The 21,419-nt window shown below is 42.6% G+C and overlaps 1 protein-coding gene across 1 annotated transcript in view; it reads right to left on the bottom strand.

Annotated features, from left to right (window-relative positions):
* KL (klotho) overlaps positions 1 to 21,045 on the bottom strand; it is a 49,996-nt gene extending 28,951 nt beyond the window's left edge. The window contains exon 1 of the mRNA XM_054446992.2: positions 20,209 to 21,045. Coding sequence (XP_054302967.2) covers positions 20,209 to 21,027 — 819 coding nt within the window. The 5' untranslated portion in view covers positions 21,028 to 21,045. The remainder of the gene's footprint in view (positions 1 to 20,208) is intronic.
* Positions 21,046 to 21,419: the final 374 nt, after the last annotated feature.

The following is a 21,419-nucleotide window of genomic DNA, read 5'->3' as shown; positions in this document are numbered from 1 at the left end:
AAATCTTTGTTGGTTTTTTTAAAAGTGACCGGTTTCGTAGATGGCATAATTCTCATGCCAAGACATTTATTTACTCATTTATTCAACAAATATTATCCAACATCTATTATATGTTGGATATATAAGTGCTAAGAATACAGAAATGAGCAAAATCTCAAGCTTAGATGTACGCCATTACTTACTACGTACTAACACTGATAGAAAAACTGACCCCCAGTGTTCCCCAAGACACAATCTAAAAGAAGATACGTGATTCCTATATTAAGACCTTTTCACAAGCCCCCAAACATTAGTATATTCAGTATCATAGCATTTTGCTTTCAAACCTTTGTTAAATCTTCAAGGTAAAGTCTACTGCTGTATATGATTGCTAAAACCTTTTATTTTACTCTAAGAACTAAGTTTGAGATTAGATCTCGTTTAGAAATCACATGAAATTATGACGTATGCTACTTTTGAGAAATAGACAATAAGATCAATAATAGGTTTATTTTATTTTGTTTTACTGTGGTAAAACATACACAACCTAAAATTTACTCTTTTAATTTTTAAGTGTACAGTTTTATAATTGTTTTAGTAAGCATCTATTATGAACTATCATACTGGGTTCTGGAGATACTAAACATAAATAAGGTAAAACACCTGCTGTCATGAAATTTTTACCATTATCCACTGATTTTACAGGAAATCTATAAAAGTAAAAGAATACTGTTTTCTCTTCTTGTACTTCAAGTTGAACGACCCAAGCCAGGCCGATGAGATACCTTCCCTGAGATTGTTTTGCTGGAATAGAGGCATGTGACTCTCCTATATTAGGAGAGGAAGTGAATCTGGAGCTGCTGACATGGGAAGAGACTCTCTGGGATGATAAAAGCCAAACTGACCCAAGCATAAGTGCACGTGTGTATGTTTGTATGTATGTCTGTGTGTGTGTGTGGTGTGGTGTGTGTGTGGTGTGTGTGCATGTGTGTGGTATGTATGTGGTATGTGTATGTATGTGTGGTGTGTGTGCATGTGCTTAGTGAGGGAGAAAGAGAACCCTCCTTGACAGTAATGGTTACTTTCAAGCCAAATACAGTTGTTAAAATCTAAAGTCCCTGGAGTTCTTCCTCAATTCTTTGTCTTTGTCATAAAGTCCCTTTTCTTCCTTAAGCTAGTTTTAGTTAGGGGTTGGTCAAATGTAAATATAGAGTTCCTTAATACAAATATAACCAAACTTGAGATTCTATAAGAATCCACTTAGTTAAAGGTACACAGTAACAACCAGGCAAGATAAGGGTCAGGGTAGTTTTTGAAAATCGTGTTGTAATTTTGGAGTTTTGTTACTTAAGATTGTTTTCTCTGGATTTTTCCAAAGTAGGTGACAATAAAGGGCTTATTTATTTGTATTTAAATAACAACTTCCTTCAAATGAAATAAAAAAGATTTCATAACTCACACTGGGTAAATACATCAATAAATCAGAGATTGATCTTCTTGCTTCATTAATTTATCTGTACAGAACTAATCAACATTAGTTAAATCATTCTATTCAGTACTAAATCATTCTGCTGTGAAAATCATTCCAAGTCATTGACGCTAGGTTTTAACAAAATATCCAGCTTGTGACCAGAATCCATCTAACCCATTAATCACAGAATTATTACGGGAGACACAGAGGGGTTCCAATTCCTGGCTTTTGTATCTCTGTTTTTCTAATAGCAACAAAATGAGAACCATGAGGGAACAGGCAGGGAGGCATAGGCTAGATGAGAAAAAAGAGACAAGAAGATAAGGAACTCAGATAAGTGATGTTTTCCACAAGGTCAGCAAAAGCATTCCATGGTTCATCAGTCAAATAGGATTTTTTCAGTAAACATCTATTAGTATAATTGCCAATAATTCCACAATACCCTCATGAAAGAGCTACTCTCCAATATCAACAAAACTGAGACAAGCAGTTTTTCCTCTATAATGGTCACTTTTATTTTCTAAACATTCTACTTCTGCCTCCTTATCTAATTCTCCTGCTTTAAGTTACTAACAGCAGATGCCAACAGACTCTCCTTGAGACTTTCTTTAACAGGCTCATTTATAGCTCTTTGCTTTTGAAAAACTCAATTCATCTTGCAGTAGAGAACACTTTTCACCCAAAGAAAAAGTGGCATGTGAGTGTGTGAGGATTTCTACATCATTGAACAGGATACAATTACAGGAAAATGAAATATGCTTCATGGAGTGGTGGATAGCAGAAAGTCATCGGCCTGCTCTTTCCCCCTTCTTTTCCATTTGCCTTTTTGTGGTAGCAGTTTCGACATGGTCTTAAGTCAAAGTTTTTCATAATACAAATTCCACTTGTGATATCAACCTATGAGTAGCCTCAGCAATTTTGAAAATCAAAATAGAAGAGATTAGGAAATATCACAGTGCACTGCCTGTAATAATGGTAAGTTTTTTCTGTGAAAATTTTGTTTCAATGGTGTATATTCAACCTGGAAAATGCCTTTCTTACTATGGGTCAAGATCAAAAAAGTTTGGAAGTCACTGGTCTAAGTAGAGGGGGATTTTCATTCCAGAAGTATTTATTGAGCACCTACTGTGTGCCTGGCATGATTCTAGCACTTTGGGGCACCACAGGGAACAAATCAAAGAAAAACCTCTGCCCTCATGGAGATTCCATTTTAGCAGGAGGAGCAATGACCAACAACAAACATAACAAATGTAAATTATAAAGAATGTTCTAAGGCAATAAGTGCTGTGAAGAAAATAGAGTGAGGTAAGGGAGGCCTGGGGTGCCACGGAGAGGGGATACATTTTATTTTATTTTATTTTTTTGGTGGCACTCACAAGAGTCTTTATTTTCCTTTCATTAAATGTGTTGTGATTTTCATCTTTTCATTTACATCTCTACAGAACAAAATCCGTTTGTGTCCCTATAGGCAAGAATCCTTCCCATCGCTATCATTTTCTACAAGTTAAAAACTACCCTTACAGAATTTAAAATGCCCTAATCCATGGTAAGTAGCAAATTGAACAAAGGTGCACTGCCTTCTGCACCCCCAGAGAATGAGGATATGAGAATGGGATTAACTAGGCAGGCCTGCCTGAGGCCTCAGCCCAGCTGGACACCAATAATCCTGCCTCATTTCCAAGTCTAGGAAAATTTTCTGTACAGTCTCCCTTTGTGATCATAAATAATCTCCAAAAATTATATTTTATCACCCAGAAAAACCTGGTTTCCTTGAGCTTTAGCCAGATTCATTTACAAATGTTTGACAAGGGGTGTTAATTAACACTCTATAAGCCTCTTGGCTCTACAGTGTACAGCATATTAAATTCAAAGAAACAGCTTCTGTCTGGGGACTTCATAAGGAATCTCAGATTGCCTTTTCAAAAGAAGGCAATCTGAGGGTGTGTGTTCATCTTTTTTAAAAAAAATTGCTTTTATACTAGAGGGTTTGTGTTTGTCTGTTTTTATCTTATTTTAAAAAATGCTCTTATTGGTTCTTCTATTCAGAAGCTAAAAAAACAAGTCCAATAAATTCATTATCACACAGTTTCATCCACAGCACCTGTAAATTTGGTGACTTCCTGTCTCCTGGAGGCCCCCAGAAGTAGTTAGTCTTCTCCGCTGCTCATAAAGTGGGTTGCAGGAAGTAGAGAAGACTAGTTCCGGAGGCCTCCAGGAGACAGGAAGTCACCAAATGGGGGTGGTTAGGGGTGTGCCTCCTTTGAGAAGGAGCTTGTGACCATAGACTTAAGGAAAGTGAAGGGTTGGTTCTGTGGCTATGGGGGTAGGGCAGGTTGGGAAGAACTTTCCAGGCAGGGAGAAGAGTTAAGAAAAAATAATGCCCCAAGACACAAATGCAAGACCTTCAGTGTGGCTGGATGGCGTGGGGCAGCGGGGCAGGAGTCAGAGTTGAGACAAAATGTGTTGAAACACCTGTGAGAGTATTTCCAGAACAGGGAACTGCAGCGTTAACTGCTGCTTGACCCCCTATGACGAAAGAGAAATTTTTAAAACAGCAAGGCTTAAACGTAAAAGGAAAAGATAAAAAGCTTTTTAATCAAATTGTAAATGATATGGTTTTTCACTCTCCCATCTCCCGTATTTCTCACTAAGTAGTAGTAAACACAGGAAACAGCCACGCATAAGTTATACTGTAACTCCTCATAAGGGATCCTCTGGTTTCTTTCATTTTTCAGAAATGAGAATTGTAAAGGAAGAAAAAAGAGAGGTCTGAATTGAAACGCACTTTTTCAGGACTGCTATTTGAGTTATCATGTAATGATTATTTCATTAAGCAAATATTTACTCAGTAGACAAATTATTTTGCTAGGCATCGTGAGGGGTCAAACATAGGTACACAGAATAATTACAGTATAAGTCTGAAAGTGAAAACGCCAGAAGATGAATTTTTTTTTTTAATGCAATGGTGATTCAGAAGAAGGAAAGATTCTTTCTTGCTGAGGGAAATCAAGGAAGTCTTCTTGTAGGAGGTAGTTTCTAAACCTTATAGTGAAAGATGTAGATCCTGGAGAGACAGAAAAAGGCATTCCAGGCAGATCACTGTGAGCTGGAAAGCCAGTGATGCTGTGGCAAAATGTATTTTCTACAGAAAATAGATGGGTATCTCCCATGCCCCATGATCTTTGACGATATAACCTGGCTATTCCTCCCATTGGCGGATCTGTGGACCCTCCCCCTTGAATCTGTGGGCATGTGACTGCTCTGATAGAAGTGAAGCTACATGATATCAAGAATAAGTAAAAAGAAGAAGAAGAAAAAAAAGAATTCCATGCCACTTCCTCCTAGTTCTCTTGGGATGCTTGCCGGGAGGGAAGCTAGCTTCCATGTACAGAGGCTACTAATCTGAGACCACTTGTGTAAGCGAGGCCAAGAGAGATGCTCTGGTCCACAGCCAGCCTCAACCACCGATCACATGTGTGAGCCATCTTGCGTGCCCTACCCCGTTCAAGCTTCAGATGACTGCGGACCAGAGGAAAACTGCGTGGGTGAGCCCTTCCCTAATCCTGACCCATAAGTTTGTAAACCAAATAAAATGGTTATTTAAAGCCATTAAGTCTGGGGGAATTACACAGAAATAGTAATGGGAACAGATGTATCTGGGTTAGTGTTTTTGTAATGATGTAATGATGACCCTCTCAGATGTTAATTAAGGTTAAAGACGTTAATGGCAAGTCACGACTAACATTCTTGTCCATTTCAGATGCTGATGTGGACGAGGATGGTCTAGGCATTTGCTAGCACACCCCTAGATGTAACCTGTGCAATGCGGGAGGCAGCCTGGAGTCATGGAATGTACACTGGGAATAGGGGTTCAGAAAACCTGAGTTTTGACCCCAGTGCTGACCCTTGGTACCCACAGGAAAGTCAGCTAAACTCGCTGGGTCTCTCAATGAATTTACTTGCCCCAAAATACTAAAAAAGGACTCTAGAAATTATCAAGCATTATCCAGTGGTATGGGTTTTTAAAATTGCTTTAAATTAGTAAATGCATTTATATAGTTTAAAATCAAATAGTACCAAAGGCTTATCATGAAAACAGTAAGCATCTCCCCCAATCCCATCTCTAACCCCCACTCCTGCTCCCCACTGGCAACCTTTTAGCTCTTTCTTCTCGTAATAACCATCATATTTCTAAATACTATGCTATTGTGCAATTTAATAATTCATTAGGATAATGAGGAGTTAGCTCTTTTACATGCCCCATTTTCTTCCCTTATTTTCCCAAATGTCTGTTCTTATTTAAATCATTGTTAGTATTTACATGAAGATTCCTATGTAAATGTTCGTTTTAGAGCCAAATAGGGCACTATAACATCTCCCTTTTCTGAACAGCTTTTAATTTTCCCTTGAATAAATAATGACCTCATTATTAAGCTTGCAGAATATTCTATATGTGATTTTTTCAATGTGCTAGTGATTCTCTATCATGTTTTCTATGATAGTATCTATTCTGTTGAGTCTACTTTTTCACCCAGAGCTCTTCCTTCCCTGCTAGAACCTTCCAGCCTCCAAGTCCAGTTTGGACTAGATGCTGTCAAGAGCTGCTCTCATCCTAGGAGTTTCCTTTATTTCTTATGCATTGAAACCATACTTTTCTATATCCTATTTCTTCCTATGTATTTACTACAATTTTGCTGGTGCATATCTTCCATTAGCTTCTTCGGAAACTTGACATTGAAGGTGAGCTTTCAATATCCTTACATGTCTGTACATTCATTGAGCTAGGAACTCAGTCGGCTCTTTAAAGTTAAAAGCTCATGTTCTTCAACTCTGGGGCATTTTATTATATTATTCCTTTACAAATTTCCTGACCTCTATTTCCTTATTCTCTCTTTCCAGAACTTCTATTAGTCTGATGTTGGATCTTTATGAATATCCTTTAAATCTTTTTCCCTTTCAAAAATATTTTCTATTTCTTTATCATCTTGTACTACTTTTACGGCAAATTGCTTTGACCTTACTTTTCAAACATTTTACTAAATATTTTGTTTCAACTATTGTGTTATTGATGTTCAAGAATTTTTTATATGTTCTGATTGTTCCTGTTTCAGTTTGTTTATGTGTTTAATTTCCTGCATAATTTATTTTCCCTGGTTTGCTTTTCTGTTTATTTTATTCTGTTTCATGTTGATAGCTTTCCTCAAATGTCTTTCACCAGCATTGTTACCCCTTGCCCTTCTGTTGTACCTGCTCCCTTTTAAGCCTGGGTTCCTGATTATCGCAGGAGACAAGACTCCTGATGTCAGGAGTCTGCATGCCATTCCAAATTCATCATCTCGAAGTGTGGTCTAGCAAAATAATTTGCACTTATGATCATGGAACAGCCATCAGTTACTTCGAGAGATTATAGAAAATAAGGTGCTTGAAGAATGAAAATTTTCTCAACTTTAAAAGGGAAGATAATGTGAATTTCAGAAATAATAGACTCGAGCAAAATTAGGTAATGGTTAACAAAAACGCATCAGTACTGTGGAAGGGAAGATAACTAGGAGACAACATGGATTCCTAGAATAAATTTACCAAACTTAGCTCAGATAATTTTTATTGTATTATATGGTGCTATGATTTGAATGCCTGCCCCTCCAAAACTCATGTTGAAATTTAATTGCCATTGTAATAGTATTAAGCGAGACCTTTAAGAGGTCTCACTTTAGGCCAATTAGGCAATGAGGTCTCTGTCCTCATCCATGAATTAATGCTGTTATCACAGAAGTGGGTTCTGTATCTCAGGAATGGGTTCCTTATAAAAGGATGAGTTCAGCCTCCTTTTGTCTCCCTCTTGCCCTCTCACCTTCCACCATTGGAGAAAGCAGCAAGAAGGTCTCTCACCAGATGCCAGAGCCCTGCCCTTGGACTTCCCAGCCAACAGAAGTGTGAGGAAATCAATTCCTTACAAAAAAAAAAAAAAATTGGGCCGGGCGCGGTGGCTCACGCCTGTAATCCCAGCACTTTCGGAGGCCGAGGTGGGTGGATCACAAGGTCAGGAGATCGAGACCATCCTGACTAACACAGTGAAATCCCGTCTCTACTAAAAATACAAAAAATTAGCCAGGCGCGGTGGCGGGTGCCTGTAGTACCAGCTACTCGGGAGGCTGGGGCAGGAGAATGGCGTGAACCTGGGAGGCGGAGCTTGGAGTGAGCCGAGATTGTGCCACTGCAGTCCAGCCTGGGTAACACAGCAAGAATCTGTCTCAAAAAAAAATAAATAAATTATCTAGTCTCAGCTACTCTTATAGCTGTACAAAATGAACTAAGACATATAGCATATCTGAGAACACAACAGTCATCTCTGTATGTAATAATTTTGACAGTTGCTAAATATTTTTGTGACATTCTTAGGGTCAAAAAGAAAAGTAGAATGCAAATAAGATAGTACTGTTGCTACTTGAAAAAATATATTTTAAGAGTATTCATTGGTTCAACAAAAACTTACTGGTTGCTTATTAAGTATCAAGTACTGGTCAATGTTTGAAACATTGACTCATGGGACAGATTGACTTGAGAGAAGGTGACTAACAATATCCCACAAGGTTTATTCATAACCCTATTTCTTTTTAACTTATTATCATCAAAGGGATGAAAACTCACAAAGGCATTAATCTAAAACTGAAAATTCTCCAAAACTTGAATCCAAAAGAGCTCTACAGAGTGTAATGCTATAAATATGTGCTATAACTAATAAAATTAATATTTAAAGTGATGGAAAAAATATTTATGTCTTTTTAAATTAAAAATACAAGTAATATATGTTCATGGTTTAAAATGTCAAAGCAACTTACAAGAAAAATCACAGTTCCCTGTCCTACACTGCCCTACAATTCCCCCAGTTCTCCTCTCTAGAGGCAACCACTTTTGACTCTTAAGACTTTTTCTTTTGGAATTTACATCTCCACACATCCACACTTCAGAAAGTATCCACTGACTTCCTATTATACTAGATGAGGGTTTAGCTCTCTTACACAGCCAATTTAGTTATACAATAGTTTTGGGTTTAACCGACATTTGGTATTGACATTATTCTGCCAACATGAATATCATTCACAGCTGGACCTTGTAATGTAGTAAGTAAGACTGTTTTCCTTCTTATTTTTGTTTTCTTTGGAGTTCGTAATTGCATTGCTTTTTCATTTGCTCTGTTTTCTTTGGGACTGTGGCTAATTCTTCCCTCAATTTCCAATAGCCTCTCAGCAGAAACTTCCCCAGGGAAGTCACATTAGCCTCCAATATTTTGGGGGGACACACTTCTGGAATCTCCCCCGTTCTGCACTGGCTGATCTTAGTCTGCTGCACATCTGACATCATGGGTCTACAGTTCATCATCCTTTTCCTGGGTTAGACCTGCTCTTTCATAGATCCCATGTCTTCCTCCTTGTCTTCCTCATGTTATGTGGCAGTTACCCTCCAATAACTTCCTGAGAAAGGGTTTATAGAAGATTTATTTTTTGGGACTTTGACTGTCATGAATGATTGACAGTTTAGATAAGTATCAAATTCTAGGCTGGAAATAATTTTCATTCCCTTCCCTGAAGGGCACTCCTCACTAGTCTTTGTGATGGCCAAGAAATGCACTACTCAGTGTTCCTGCTATAAGGAGCACAGTTGACTGAGGCCATCAGTTGCTACCCCTTTGAATCTGCCATTGCAGTTGATCCTGAGATCATGTTTCTCATTGGCTACTCCCAGATGACTAAACATGGCAGGGGAACTAATGCAGGCCCATTTCAGCAAGATGTGGACTCCGCCAGTGGGCAACATTGGCTCAAGGAGTCCCCATCAGCCTATGCCTGGGTTGTTCTGAGACCCACAGTGCCAACTGAAACTCTTCCCAGCCCATCCTTCTTCCTGCCCATTCTCCTTCATAGTTGTTGGACACACATCACGATCCAAAGGTTCAATGCCTCCCCTAGCTCCTTCCCCTTTATCCTTCACAATTCTTTCCCCAATAAATTTCTTGTACATCTAATCCTATCTTGACATTTACTTCTTTCAGGACTCAAATTAACACAAGAGGGGTTGGGGAACCAGCTCATTCACTTTCTGGAAAGCAAAGAGAATGCTATTCTGAGTGTTGTGTAGGGGCAGATAGTCCCCTTGCACAAATGGTGCCTCAATTGCTAAATATTTCAACAGCAGTAACCTGGGGAAATATCCTGGTGGAGAATGCCATTGTAGGTGCAATGATTTAGGCATTCCCTGCCTACAAGGAGATGGAATTGAATGCTTTCTGGTGTATTGTATTGAGACTCTACAGAGAGATAATGAGAAACTGAGGGCCAATAACAAACAGTTAAAGGCTCAATATAAGAGCCAGAGCCTTCTCTCCTGCAGTGGAAGAGTAGAGAAACTTAGCAGCAGGCCTAGGACCTGATAGACTTGCAGAGATTTAGGGATGTTTAAATGCTCAGCCAAGGCAGATCAGTTATGCCAAGGTCAAGGCCCCGGTTGGGGAAACCTTGGAATATTTGGAGCTTACAGATGTGGCCCATTCTTCCCTAGTAAGAGATAGCACTTCTTTATGGTGAAGAGGCCTCGCCCCTAAAAAGCAACAGGTACACCCCTCAGGAGCTTACTGGGCACTAAATCGGATTAAATCCTAGCATAACCCACCTGGAGACAGCTGGGCCTGACAGAGGAGAAAAGATATTATATCCCAACATTGCTTCAAGATTGAGCATGCACTGCAAATCCGGAGGAGTAGCACTGGGGTCCTTGACCAAGGAACTGGAACTTAACACAGGACAAAAAATAATTCATTATCTAAGGAACACTTTCTCCAGAAGTATGTTTTCACGATCCAGCAAGGACCCAAGGAGACGCGGTAAAGTTGCTGCTAGGGTGGCTCTGAGAAGCCTGTAAAAAGGGTGCCCAATGCTGAGCAGGCGGAAATGCCTGACATTGTTGCCCTAACAGCTGATAAAAGAATCAAGAAGCAGAGAGAAGCTGGCATGCAAGAACCAGTATATTATGTGAGGTCAAACAACCCACCAGAGGACAGTGTTTCCCAGAAGTCTGAAGTAGGGAGACAGAGCATTCACTGCACCATCAGGAATATGCTCAAGTGGGTGCCAATCTCACCGAGACATTCAGTGGGGGCACCGCTCTCCAGGCCAGGGCTGCTGGTAGCAGAGGTGTCACAGAGCTGGGCTTGTTGCCGCCCATGGGGATGGTCAGATCTTGAAGTTACAGTGGCCAGATGGTGAGTGGTGCTTAACTGCCAGAAGCCAGGGAGTTGTAAAAATGGTTCACAGAGCATGGCTACATAAAAAGTGATGACCCCTTGTACAGTTCCCCGACTTAGCCAATTTTCCAAGCTATAATTCACTGACTGAAGAGGTGCCTAGGTCCCTAGGAGCCAGGACCCTGCAATAACACAGAGGTATGACCCCCCCGCCCCAGTTCTTCCTATTCAATACGAAAATGCATGTCCTCCAGCTATAGGAAATTTTCTGGAATTACTTCATTTTTCCTTTCCTTTTACGTCAGTTACCTATTGCTGTGAAATAGACTGCCCCCAATTTAGATAACTGAACTAATAAGAATTTATTTTTTTCCTCTTGCTTCTGTGAGTTAATGGGGTTTTGCTGGGCAAATCCAGTCTTGAGTATGCAGCCAGGGAAGGGACACTGCAAGGGAAAAGGCACTGGCAGGAAGAATGAAGGACAGAGGCTAGAGAGAGCCCAGTCCCACCCATGAACTATACAGTAATCTTTACATACTTATTCATACAGAAAAGACATACCATGGGCTGCCTTTTAATAATCAAACATCAACATTTTAATAACCAATTAGTATTCCACTGTATAAGCGTACCAATATTCCTCTAACTGATTACCTTAACACATTTAGTTGACATCCAGTTTTAAAGAATAAACCACCATCTGTGGTAAACTTCCTCTTATCTTTGCACATTGAAGATGAAATTTAATAAGATTGAAAGTTTGAAAATAAACTACAAAAGAGATGACAGGGATGTTTGGCTTCACAGCAATTCACAAGGTGGGGGGAAAAAACCTGAGAGGTTTTAGCTGACTGCAAACTAATTTGAGTCTGTGGTAAGGTGACAGCCAAAATTGTTAATGCAATCTTGGATGGCATGAACAAAATTCAGTGTCTAACAAGAAATGTAATCACTGAAGTCTACTCTGAACACCTGGGGCACTGCTTGGTTCTGCACAGCAAATGTTAGGAGAGGCCTTGGAAATTCCCAGGCTTTCTTCTTCAGCTCCTCATCCTTTCCCACCTGATGCTTCAGCCATTCAAAAGACCTCATGCTGTGGTGGGAATGGCCACACTGTCTCACCTGCACTGACTTTGCAAGGGATGTTTCCTAGAAGGGCACAATGCCCTTCTCACTTTGTGTGCCCAGCAAGCCAAGCCCAGCAGCAGGGCCCACTACCTATTTTTGTAAATAAAGTTTTATTGAAACACAGCTGTGCCCATTCATGAACACATTGCCCATGGCTGCATTCATGCTGCAACCACAGAACTGTGTACTAGTTGCAACAGACACTGTAGGATCTGCAAAGTCTAAAACTTAGCCCTCTACAGAAAAAGATTGCCAGCCTCTGATCTTACAAGTATTGCTTTCCCTGACTGCTCCCGTACTACCTCCCCAAAATGCTAACCTATCTCTCCTTTCTTGAAATAGGTACCTAAGCAGGTACTTATTTCTCTTAAAGCATTTATACATTTTACTGTAATTATTCGACAATTACCTCTCCCCTACTAATCTGTGACATGAGGGCAGGAATCTCACCTTATCCCTCTTTTTGTGGCAACCTAAGTGAGACCTACCACCCTAAACCCCAGCCACTCTCCTAGAGCAAGGGGCAGCCCTGCAGAATCAGAGAGAAGCCTTTGTCCTCTGACAGTGCAGAGACTTGATGGCAGCTCTGTCCAGGAAGGAGTAAAAGGCCCCCTAGGTTAGGAGCCCCCTCACAGCCCATGCCAGCTAGATAGGAGGAACCTGAATCTCTCGTGCAGCCCAAGCAGTGTACTTTTGGTGAGCAATGTCCACGCTGAGTTGTGTTTGACTGCAGACAATTTCTGGGAGAACGTAGCTAAGCCTGGAGTGAGAGGCCCCTACCACTGTCCCCGCACCTGTGCAGGGCTGGCATAAAGGCCTGACAGGAACAAGGGGACACAGGTCACTACGGAAGAACTTGGGACACTGAAGAGAGGAAAAAGGCAGAGGAAAGAGGACCACATGATGAGAAATCCAAAGGGAAGAGAGGACAGGCGGGGAAGATCAGCAGCCCCAAGAGGCTCTGACAGGGCAACGGGCTTGCCTCCCATGCCCCCATCCTCCCCTGTAGCTTTGCAGCCATCCTCTGGACCCTCACGAAAAGAGCCCTACAAATATGCCTCCTTCGGGAGCCAGGGCTCTGGACTCTCGGGAGCCAGGGCTCTGGACTCTCTACAGGGTCTGGCGCAGGGAGAACTCCAACCACTCGTCCTCAGTCCTCTGCACCCATCAGCAGGACAATGGTGATGGATGATGAGACAGAGGCAGGTCCCACAGATAACCCTAAACCCTCCCCGCTGGGGAGATAGGTCGACTTTCCCCTCTCCTCTCCTGCACCTTATCCTCAAACGTCAGAAGACAGAGGCACCTGTTCAAAGGTTACATTCATATTCTCAGAATTCAACGTTGCACCTGCCTGCCACAGGGCAAGCTCTCAAGAAATGTTCCTGACTAAATGTCCAGTCACCTCCTTGTCTTCTTGGAGCAGACATTAGCATGAAGGAGAAAATTCTAGGAAGAACGAAACGTACTGGTCTTTTCAAATATGTGAAAGATGTCTTGTCAAAAAGTGACTTGCTTTATTCTTTGAGATTTAGGAAGGCAAAGAGACAGTCATGGAGGAGTCCTGTGCAACAGCAGGTTCAATATGAAACAGAAAATCAAGGGGGCAACTTGAGCGGAACTGAGTTCCTCCTGCTTCAAAGGGTCAAGCAAAAGCTAGCTGACCCCAGGAGAGCCACTGTAAGGAGTTCGTCCTGGGGAGAAGTGTAACCTGGGATTTTCCAAATCCCTTCTGATTCTAACATTCTAATTATCAAATAAAAGTGCACTTATAGATATGGAAATAACATTTGCTTAACCATTATATTTAAAATTAATGTACATCACTGCTTTCAGTTTGAGTATTTTATCAATCTATAATGATACCGGTTCATGGATGACGTGACATCTGTACTTCAAACAAAAAATGTTAATAAAAAAATCCATTGAAACTGGGGCCACAAAAGTTCAATCAATATTTATCTTTGGTTTAGTCAATATATAAAGTTATATCAGTCATAAACTTTAGTATGTATCTTTTAACCACCAAGCTGGATCCAGAAAGGTTCTTGATAATATGTTTTATGTAAAATACGTTATTTCAAAAACGATTTGATAGTTTTTGGTCGAATGCTATTGAAATAATTTCAAAGAAGAGGCAAATTAAGTAGTTAAGTGAGGCTACCATGTCCGATGCATTTGTTTGATTCCTTCTAAACAGCTCAAGAGGACCATTTCTCAAGTATTTTGCTATTATTACTATTATTATTAATGATAAATTTATAGCTCACTTTTGTAGAGCTTTTTGTATTTTTTCAAAACACGTTGACATATATAAGGTGCTTTTAATTCTCACAATATGCCTGGGAGTTAGGCAATGTGGTAGAGCCTGCTGGTTATCCTAAATGATCTGTTCCCATCTGATTTCAACATAATAGAATCATTCACTGAGCACACGGCTCCTCAGGGGACAATTATTTGCAGACTCCTTTTGACCATGTGACTGAGTTCTGCCCAAGGGACAGTGATAGGTGCAGCTTCCAGGTCAGGCACTTGAGAGGCCACCTTTTCCCTCTTCCTCTCTTTTCCTGTCCACTGGATGAAATTGGGATATTATGTGCTCTGGAAATCAACAAAGGTCACATATGTATCTGCCTAGGAAAATCTTTACTGTTCTTCCTCACTCTTTAAAACTCCTTCCCAGATACTGTGTGAGAGCAGACTGCAAGCGCAATATTCCATTTAAAAGAAAGAAAATGGACACGTTGAAACCAGAAACATGTATTTTATCTCTCCACTTATGCCTTTATTAAAAATTGTATTTCTTTCCTCTGTGCCAAGCACTGAGATAAGCACTACAAATTTTAAAATAAATATGATAGGTAGTCTGTGCTCTTAAGAGAGCCACAACTGAGTAAATGATCCATTCTACCTGTGGTTATTCCAAAATGAAAATATTTGAGTCAAGTCTCTGAAGGGTAAGTAAGAGTTTACCCCAAGATAAAGAGGGGAAAAAGGCATCCTTCAGGTTATCTTCGTACTCAGAATACATCAAAATAGAGCATATAAAAGTCACATTCTGCTTATCTGTTTAAATATAGATTTCAAGTATAACTTTGCATTTCTGGAGAAAATGTGGATCTTGGACAATTCAATAAGCTGTGTGTTTTTACTCATCTATTATTACTTGCCCTCCCGGTAAGCATGTATTCTATTCTCCTCCTACACCTAAAATTTCCTTTATGCCTTAAAAAGATAACATTCACTGAAAGAAAGACAACTTTTGCACAAATTAATTATAATAAAATTCTAGTTTAGAGCAATGATATTTTTGAGAATATAATTCAGAAGGCTTCTATGTGCAAAAGCCGTGATTGCTACACATTCAGCTGGCACAGTTAAGTGATCATTCATTTTGCACCTGAGAAGTACACATTGACATTATTTGAATGCATAGTTTATATTTTCCTTCTTTTCTTCAACTCAAAATAATTGGCATTGTTAAAACACTGCTATGATTTTGAAATGATTTGATTAATTCTTTTCCTATTTTAAAATTTTTTCTTGGACTTGATCGTAACCTTCAAAAAACAATGTGTTCAAAAAGGAGTGATTCAAGCTGTTTGGGAGATATTTTAACAATTTCTGACTAAATGCACTGTTGAATTCAGTAGTATTCTAAAATTTATATTAACTTTCAATCCAGTTGATTATTCTAGTTATGTACAAAATACATTTTTTTGAGATGGAGTTTCGCTCTTGTTACTCAGGATGGAGTGCAATGGTGCGATCTCAGCTCACTGCAGCCTCTGCCTCCCGTGTTCAAATGATTCTCCTACCTCAGCCTCCCAAGTAGCTGGGATTACAGGCACCTGCCACCACACCTGGTGAATTTTTTGTATTTTTAGTAGAGACAGGGTTTCACCATGTTGGCCAGGCTGGTCTCAAACTCCTGATCTCAGGTGATCCACCCACCTCAGCCTCCCAAAGTGCTGGGATTACAGGTGTGAGCCACTGCGCCCAGCCCCAAATACATTTTAATGAAAGGAAAACTTGTAAAGTATTTCTCAAAAGTGCATAGTATATGTAATTTGAGCATATATACAGTAGACAAATCGCTCATACTAATTACTTGGGGGATAAAAATTCAGTCAGCTAACAAAGCCCCTTCCAATATTATACTCCTAAAGCTAGCCAGGAGAATTTACCACCTGCCGTTATTCTGAAAACTTCTTCATAATGCTGCATGGTGACTACAGATAGCTTTTAACTGGACATTTTCACAATGGAATCATACATTTGATGATGAACCTTAAATTTCACTGCAGATATCAGAGTCTGCCACGTTATGTTTACCTATTTTTCCTTACCGGATTAGGATTTGGTAGTCTCTGTTCCATTGGAAAGTGGCTAGAAAGACCAACAAGGAGAGAAAATTCTAGTAGCATGAGTTTATAAAGGTGAAATTAGGCTATTCAGTAAACCAGAAGCCACCTGCTGAGCACCAAGGGAGGGCAAGATGCCATTTTCAGAGATACAGATGAATTTGCTGAACAGAATTACCCCAGCTAGTGAAGGGGTAAAAGGGAGACAAATGGTTAAATAAAGGGAAGAGCGTGGGAGGAGGCATCTGAGCAAAGCGAAGTCCTGTGCGGGATGCCATAGAAGAGATGGCTTTCAGGCATGGGGCCCAAGGGAGCATGTGAGCTGGCTCCAGAAGAACAGGTGGGATTTGAAAAAGCAAGGACTCTGTCTTGTCCACACATAATGTCACCTTGTGGAGCATCCATCATGGCACACTGCAGGTGGCAAGGCAGAAGCAAGAACCCCAGCAGTGAGGCTCTTCCCATTACCCAGGCAGGTTGGATGGTGTCTTGCACCTCCATCGTAGTCATAGATAAGGCGAGAAGTGGTTTGATTCTGGACACATCCTGAAGGTAGGTAGAGCTGCAGGATTTGTTGATGGATTAGAAACAAGACATGAAAAAGGGGAGTAGTTAAGATTCGGGGTCCAACAACTGGAAAAGTAAAGTCATCATAATAGAGAAGGGGAAGCAGGGGTTTGGTTTGGGATGTGTTCGATGTGACATGCCCATTAGACATTCACGTGGAGAACGCAGTTGCCTATGCAAGTCTGATGCTCGGGGAAACCTGGGTGGAGACTGAAAATCTCCAGTCATCGGGATGCAGCAGTATTCAAAGCAATGGCCTGGAGTGAATCTAGACAGAGCCCTGAGCCCTCCACTATTTACAGGCAAGGTGAGGAGGAACAAGCAAAGGAGACTTAGAAGGAATCGCCAGGGAGCTGAGAGGAGACGCAAGGGAGAGCCAGGGCCTGAAATCCAAGTTGAGGAAGGATTCAAGAGACAAGAAGTGATGGCTTCAACAAACACTGCAGACAGATGGGCTGAGACCTGCACACTGACGCTAATGCTCAACAATGCCCAGATTAATAACTCCTAGCCCTACTTCCTTATGTGAAAGAAGTCTTTTTCACAGGTTCCTTGCAGAAATGTTTGCAAGAATCTCAGGTGGTGAGGGGAGTCGAAGGTGGGGAATGGGAACACGTGTATTTCCAACTTGATTCTAATCATCTTAGAACCCATATACAGAACAAAGACTCAGAGGCACTGCTGGGGCTGAACTCCCCAACTATGGTCCCCAGTGCTGATTTCGGGGGACATTAAGAACTTTCTTTCAAGAGCTGTGAAGGCTGAACAGTTGGTCTTCAAGTCCGAGAGAAAAGGTGCGTCCTCCTGGATTACACTCAAATGAGCAAAGCAGCCTGAGCTCCAAGCTCTCTGTAGGAGACCTCTCTCTCTCTCTCTCTCTCTCCTCCTCCGCTCTCCTCCCCTCTCCCCTCTCCTCGTCTCTCCCCTCTCCTCTCTCTCTCTGTCTCTCTCTCTCACACACACACACACACCATTTTTGCCAAGGCTCACTCCAGTATGAGGAACCCACAAAGAACACAAGACCTCCATTCTGAGCAGGGCCTCCATTATTTGTCCTGCTGTTTGTTTGTTCTGCCTCCTGTCCTCCAGGCCATCAGTGATTCTCGACTCTCTAGGAGGGGTCAAGCTTCCCATCATCCCAGGGGATCTCCTTAGCCCATTTGTAAATTAGTGGAAACACAGAGGGAATGAGGGAAGGGTGCTAGCCAGTCTTCATCCTTCACCAACATCAGATCCCAGAACACAACTGGCCCCTATGTCTGTACAGCAGCAATATCTAAGCCCCAGCTAAAATGCCATGTTATCAAAATCTGCAGAATGTTTTATCTTTTTCAGGTAAGCTCAAACATTTCTATCCTCCCTTCCCCCAACCTCCATATGGACACCAAGAAAGGTCATTGAAAACACAATGAAAGTATCTCATACAACAAAATTAATTAAAGATACTTTCTTTGACAATGGGAACTCGCTTCTAAATAAGATACAAGAATGGCTAAACACCAAACCGAAAGAAATTTGAAAGCAAAATTAATACTTTACACCAACTAACAGTTTGTTTGCAACATCAGCAAAATGGAGCATTCACCTGTTACTAATTTCCCTAAATACAAAGTCCACTGCATTTCTAGGAAGGATGGTTAGTGTTTGGCAAATTTTTTGTCTAAGCATTGAAAAATATAACTGAGAAGTCAATCAGAGGGCCATGAGTGGGCACAAAGATCTAAAACATGTTGATTATTTAAAACACCAGAGCACCAGAGAGCACGCAAGTCTTTATCTTATAATAAAATGATCCTATAAGTCACTATAATAACAATTGACTACTTTGTATATGCGAGTTTATCCTAGGGACTCTAAAAATAGAACTTGTAGGATTTAAATCTAAAGTAAAGATTTTATGGGCAGGATCTATTAGATCCTCCAGCTGATCCATTTATTTGCTTCCAGTATGAATTGATAACTTGGCTTATGTTTTCTTCAAAAAGTGAGACCATTCTTCCCATAGTTTTTCTATCACCAGCCATACACTGGTGGTCTTTAGGGTTTTTCAGTTCCGTAAAAGGATTGAAAAAGTGTAAGAATCACTGCTCTAAAACATCCTTATGAAAAGACATGCATAAGTATGAAATAACAAAAATCACAATGTGTTACCAAACAAATCCAACATTCTTTTATGGCCAGTAGCAGCAAACAGGTTTTGTGGAACTGACATAAAATCTAATTTAGCCATTATTACAACATTACCAGCAGCTCAGAGCACTAAGTCACCTCAATAACCCAGTACTGCTCTGCCCATATTATCTATGGCTTTAATTAAAAGTGTTTAGAAATGGTTTTCATACTGACTTTGTTCAGAATATGTGGCTGAATTCTAAATTTAAAAATAGGTCTTCCAGTAGGCCCACAAGTCATCAAAATTGGGTACCAAAAGTTGTACATTTAAACACTTTTATTAAAATGTTTATACATGTACATAAAATATTTTAGTGTGATACAAAACTCCGTGCAAAGTGTACTAACAACTGACATGATTATAAATGAATCCCCAAAACAATGGTGCCTAAATTTGAACACTAAGGAGAAAACAATGGTACCTAAATTTGAACACCAAGGAGAAAAAAGGAGGAAGAAATACTTGAGACAACTTTACCATGGCATATCAATGTTTCCTGCTGTCAAAATTAATAAAATATTTTGCACGGGGTGTTACAATTAATTTTATCAGGCTAAAAATGTCATAAGTGAGGAACCCTTTCAACTGTAGAGAGCACTGTGGAAATACAGATGTGGTAGAACAATCTATATCACCCTGCAGTCGTTTCTGCGTTTCTATGACTAGCTTTGTTTGAGATTGTATAAAGTGGTCTTATTCTTATCACCCCTGGTGAATAAGATTGGTGGATGCAGTTCCCTGCCCTACCGCAGAAGGGACCTCCAAACACAGTTTAAATCTGACTCTCAGGGAGTTGTGTTTTGACACTTTCACAACAGTGTGAACTTGTGCCACAAGCAAGACAGATCTTATTGGATTAACACTGAACTCGTGACATCTCCAGAGAGTAATGCTATCTGTGAGGCTTAAGAACAATCGTGTTTCTTTCATCCACCCTGCTAATTCTCTCCCTGCAGTTCCTCCTAGCAAATCCTCCCCGCCTTCACCTCTAGGAATTCCTCTACACCCAGAGAAAGGAGTTTCTTTCCTCACTGTGGAAACCTATCCCCGCTTCCTTTCCACAGATGGACTCCAAGGGGCACTCACTCGTGTGCCCACTAATGGATTTCTCTCCTAATTCCACGCCTTCCAAGGGAAGTCAGAACTGCTCAGTTTCCCCCGGTGACCACATACACGTGTCCAAGTGAAGCCTCGTCTGGGGGAGACTCAGTTCCCACACTTTCCCCTGGCCCCTGCGGAGGTCCTCTGTCCCCCCTGCGTGGCCCTCCGCCCGGCCCCTCGCACTCACCAGGAGGAGGTTGTGCGCCACCAGGTACCCGAGCCGCGGGCTGCCCCGGATGCCGGGGGCCAGGCGCCCGGTGGCGTAGCCGTGCCAGGCCACCACGTAGGGGTTGTCGATGGTGATCCAGTACTTGACCTGACCGCCGAAGTGGCGGAAGCAGAGCTCCGCGTAATCCCTGAAGTGGTCGGCCAGGGCGCGGTTGGCCCAGCCGCCGTAGGCGTCCTGCAGGCGCTGGGGCAGGTCCCAGTGGTACAGGGTGACCACCGGCTGCACGCCCAGCTCCCGCAGCCGCTCCAGCAGGCGCCGGTAGTAGCGCAGCCCCTCGCGGTTGGGGACGCCCGCGCTGCCATTGGGGAGCACTCGTGCCCAAGAGATGGAGAAGCGGTAGTGGGTGACCCCGAGCTCGCGCAGCGCCTCCGTGTCGCGGAAGACGTTGTTGTAGCTGTCGCTGGCTACGTCCCCGGTGGCGGGCTGCAGCGGCGACGGGGCGCCCGACGGCAGATTGGCGTTCCGGGAATCTCCCGGGGGTGCCAGGGGGTGGTGGGTGAACGTGTCCCAGATGGACGCACCCTTGCCGTGCTGCTGCCAGCCGCCCTCGGTCTGGTAGGCGGCGCTGCCCACGGCCCAGAGGAAGCCGTCGGGGAAGGTGCCCTGGAAGAGGCCCGCGGCCTCGGGAGCGGGAGGCCGCGCGAAACGGGCCCAGGTCTGCGCGCCGTCGCCCGGCTCCGCGCGCAGGCGGCGGCCGCCCAGGGCCAGCAGCACCAGCAGCAGCGACAGCGACGGCGGCGGCGGCCGCGGGCGGCACGGCGGGGCGCTGGCGGGCATGCTGCGCGGGAGCCAGGCTCCGGGGCCCCGCGCCGCGCCCCTTTATGCCCGCGCCCCGCCGCGCCCGCCCGCCCCCCGCCGGTGCGCCCACCCCCGCTCCCCGGCGGGCTCCGCTGGCAATAATTACCTGCGAACCGGGCCTGCCTCCGCCCTGGCACTGGGGGCGGGGGCGGGGGCGCGGAGGGCGAGGGGGCCCCGGGAGGGGCGCGGCAGCGGGCAAGGTGCGGCAGGCGTCGCTCGCGGACGTCGGAGAAAGGCACCTGTTTCTCCCAGCTCCCGGGAGCCGCGCAGGACGTTTCATGGACGCTCAGGTTCATTCTCTTTGCCTACCGCGCGTCCCCTGAGAGCAGCCCTGGAGCGGCTTCGTCGGGGAGAAAAGGCGCCGAGCAACT

This window comes from Pongo pygmaeus, chromosome 14, assembly GCF_028885625.2.
Source record: "Pongo pygmaeus isolate AG05252 chromosome 14, NHGRI_mPonPyg2-v2.0_pri, whole genome shotgun sequence".
In the NCBI taxonomy this organism is placed as follows: domain Eukaryota; kingdom Metazoa; phylum Chordata; class Mammalia; order Primates; family Hominidae; genus Pongo; species Pongo pygmaeus.
Note: the sequence above shows the minus strand (reverse complement) of the source record. Positions and strands in the feature narration are given on the sequence as shown.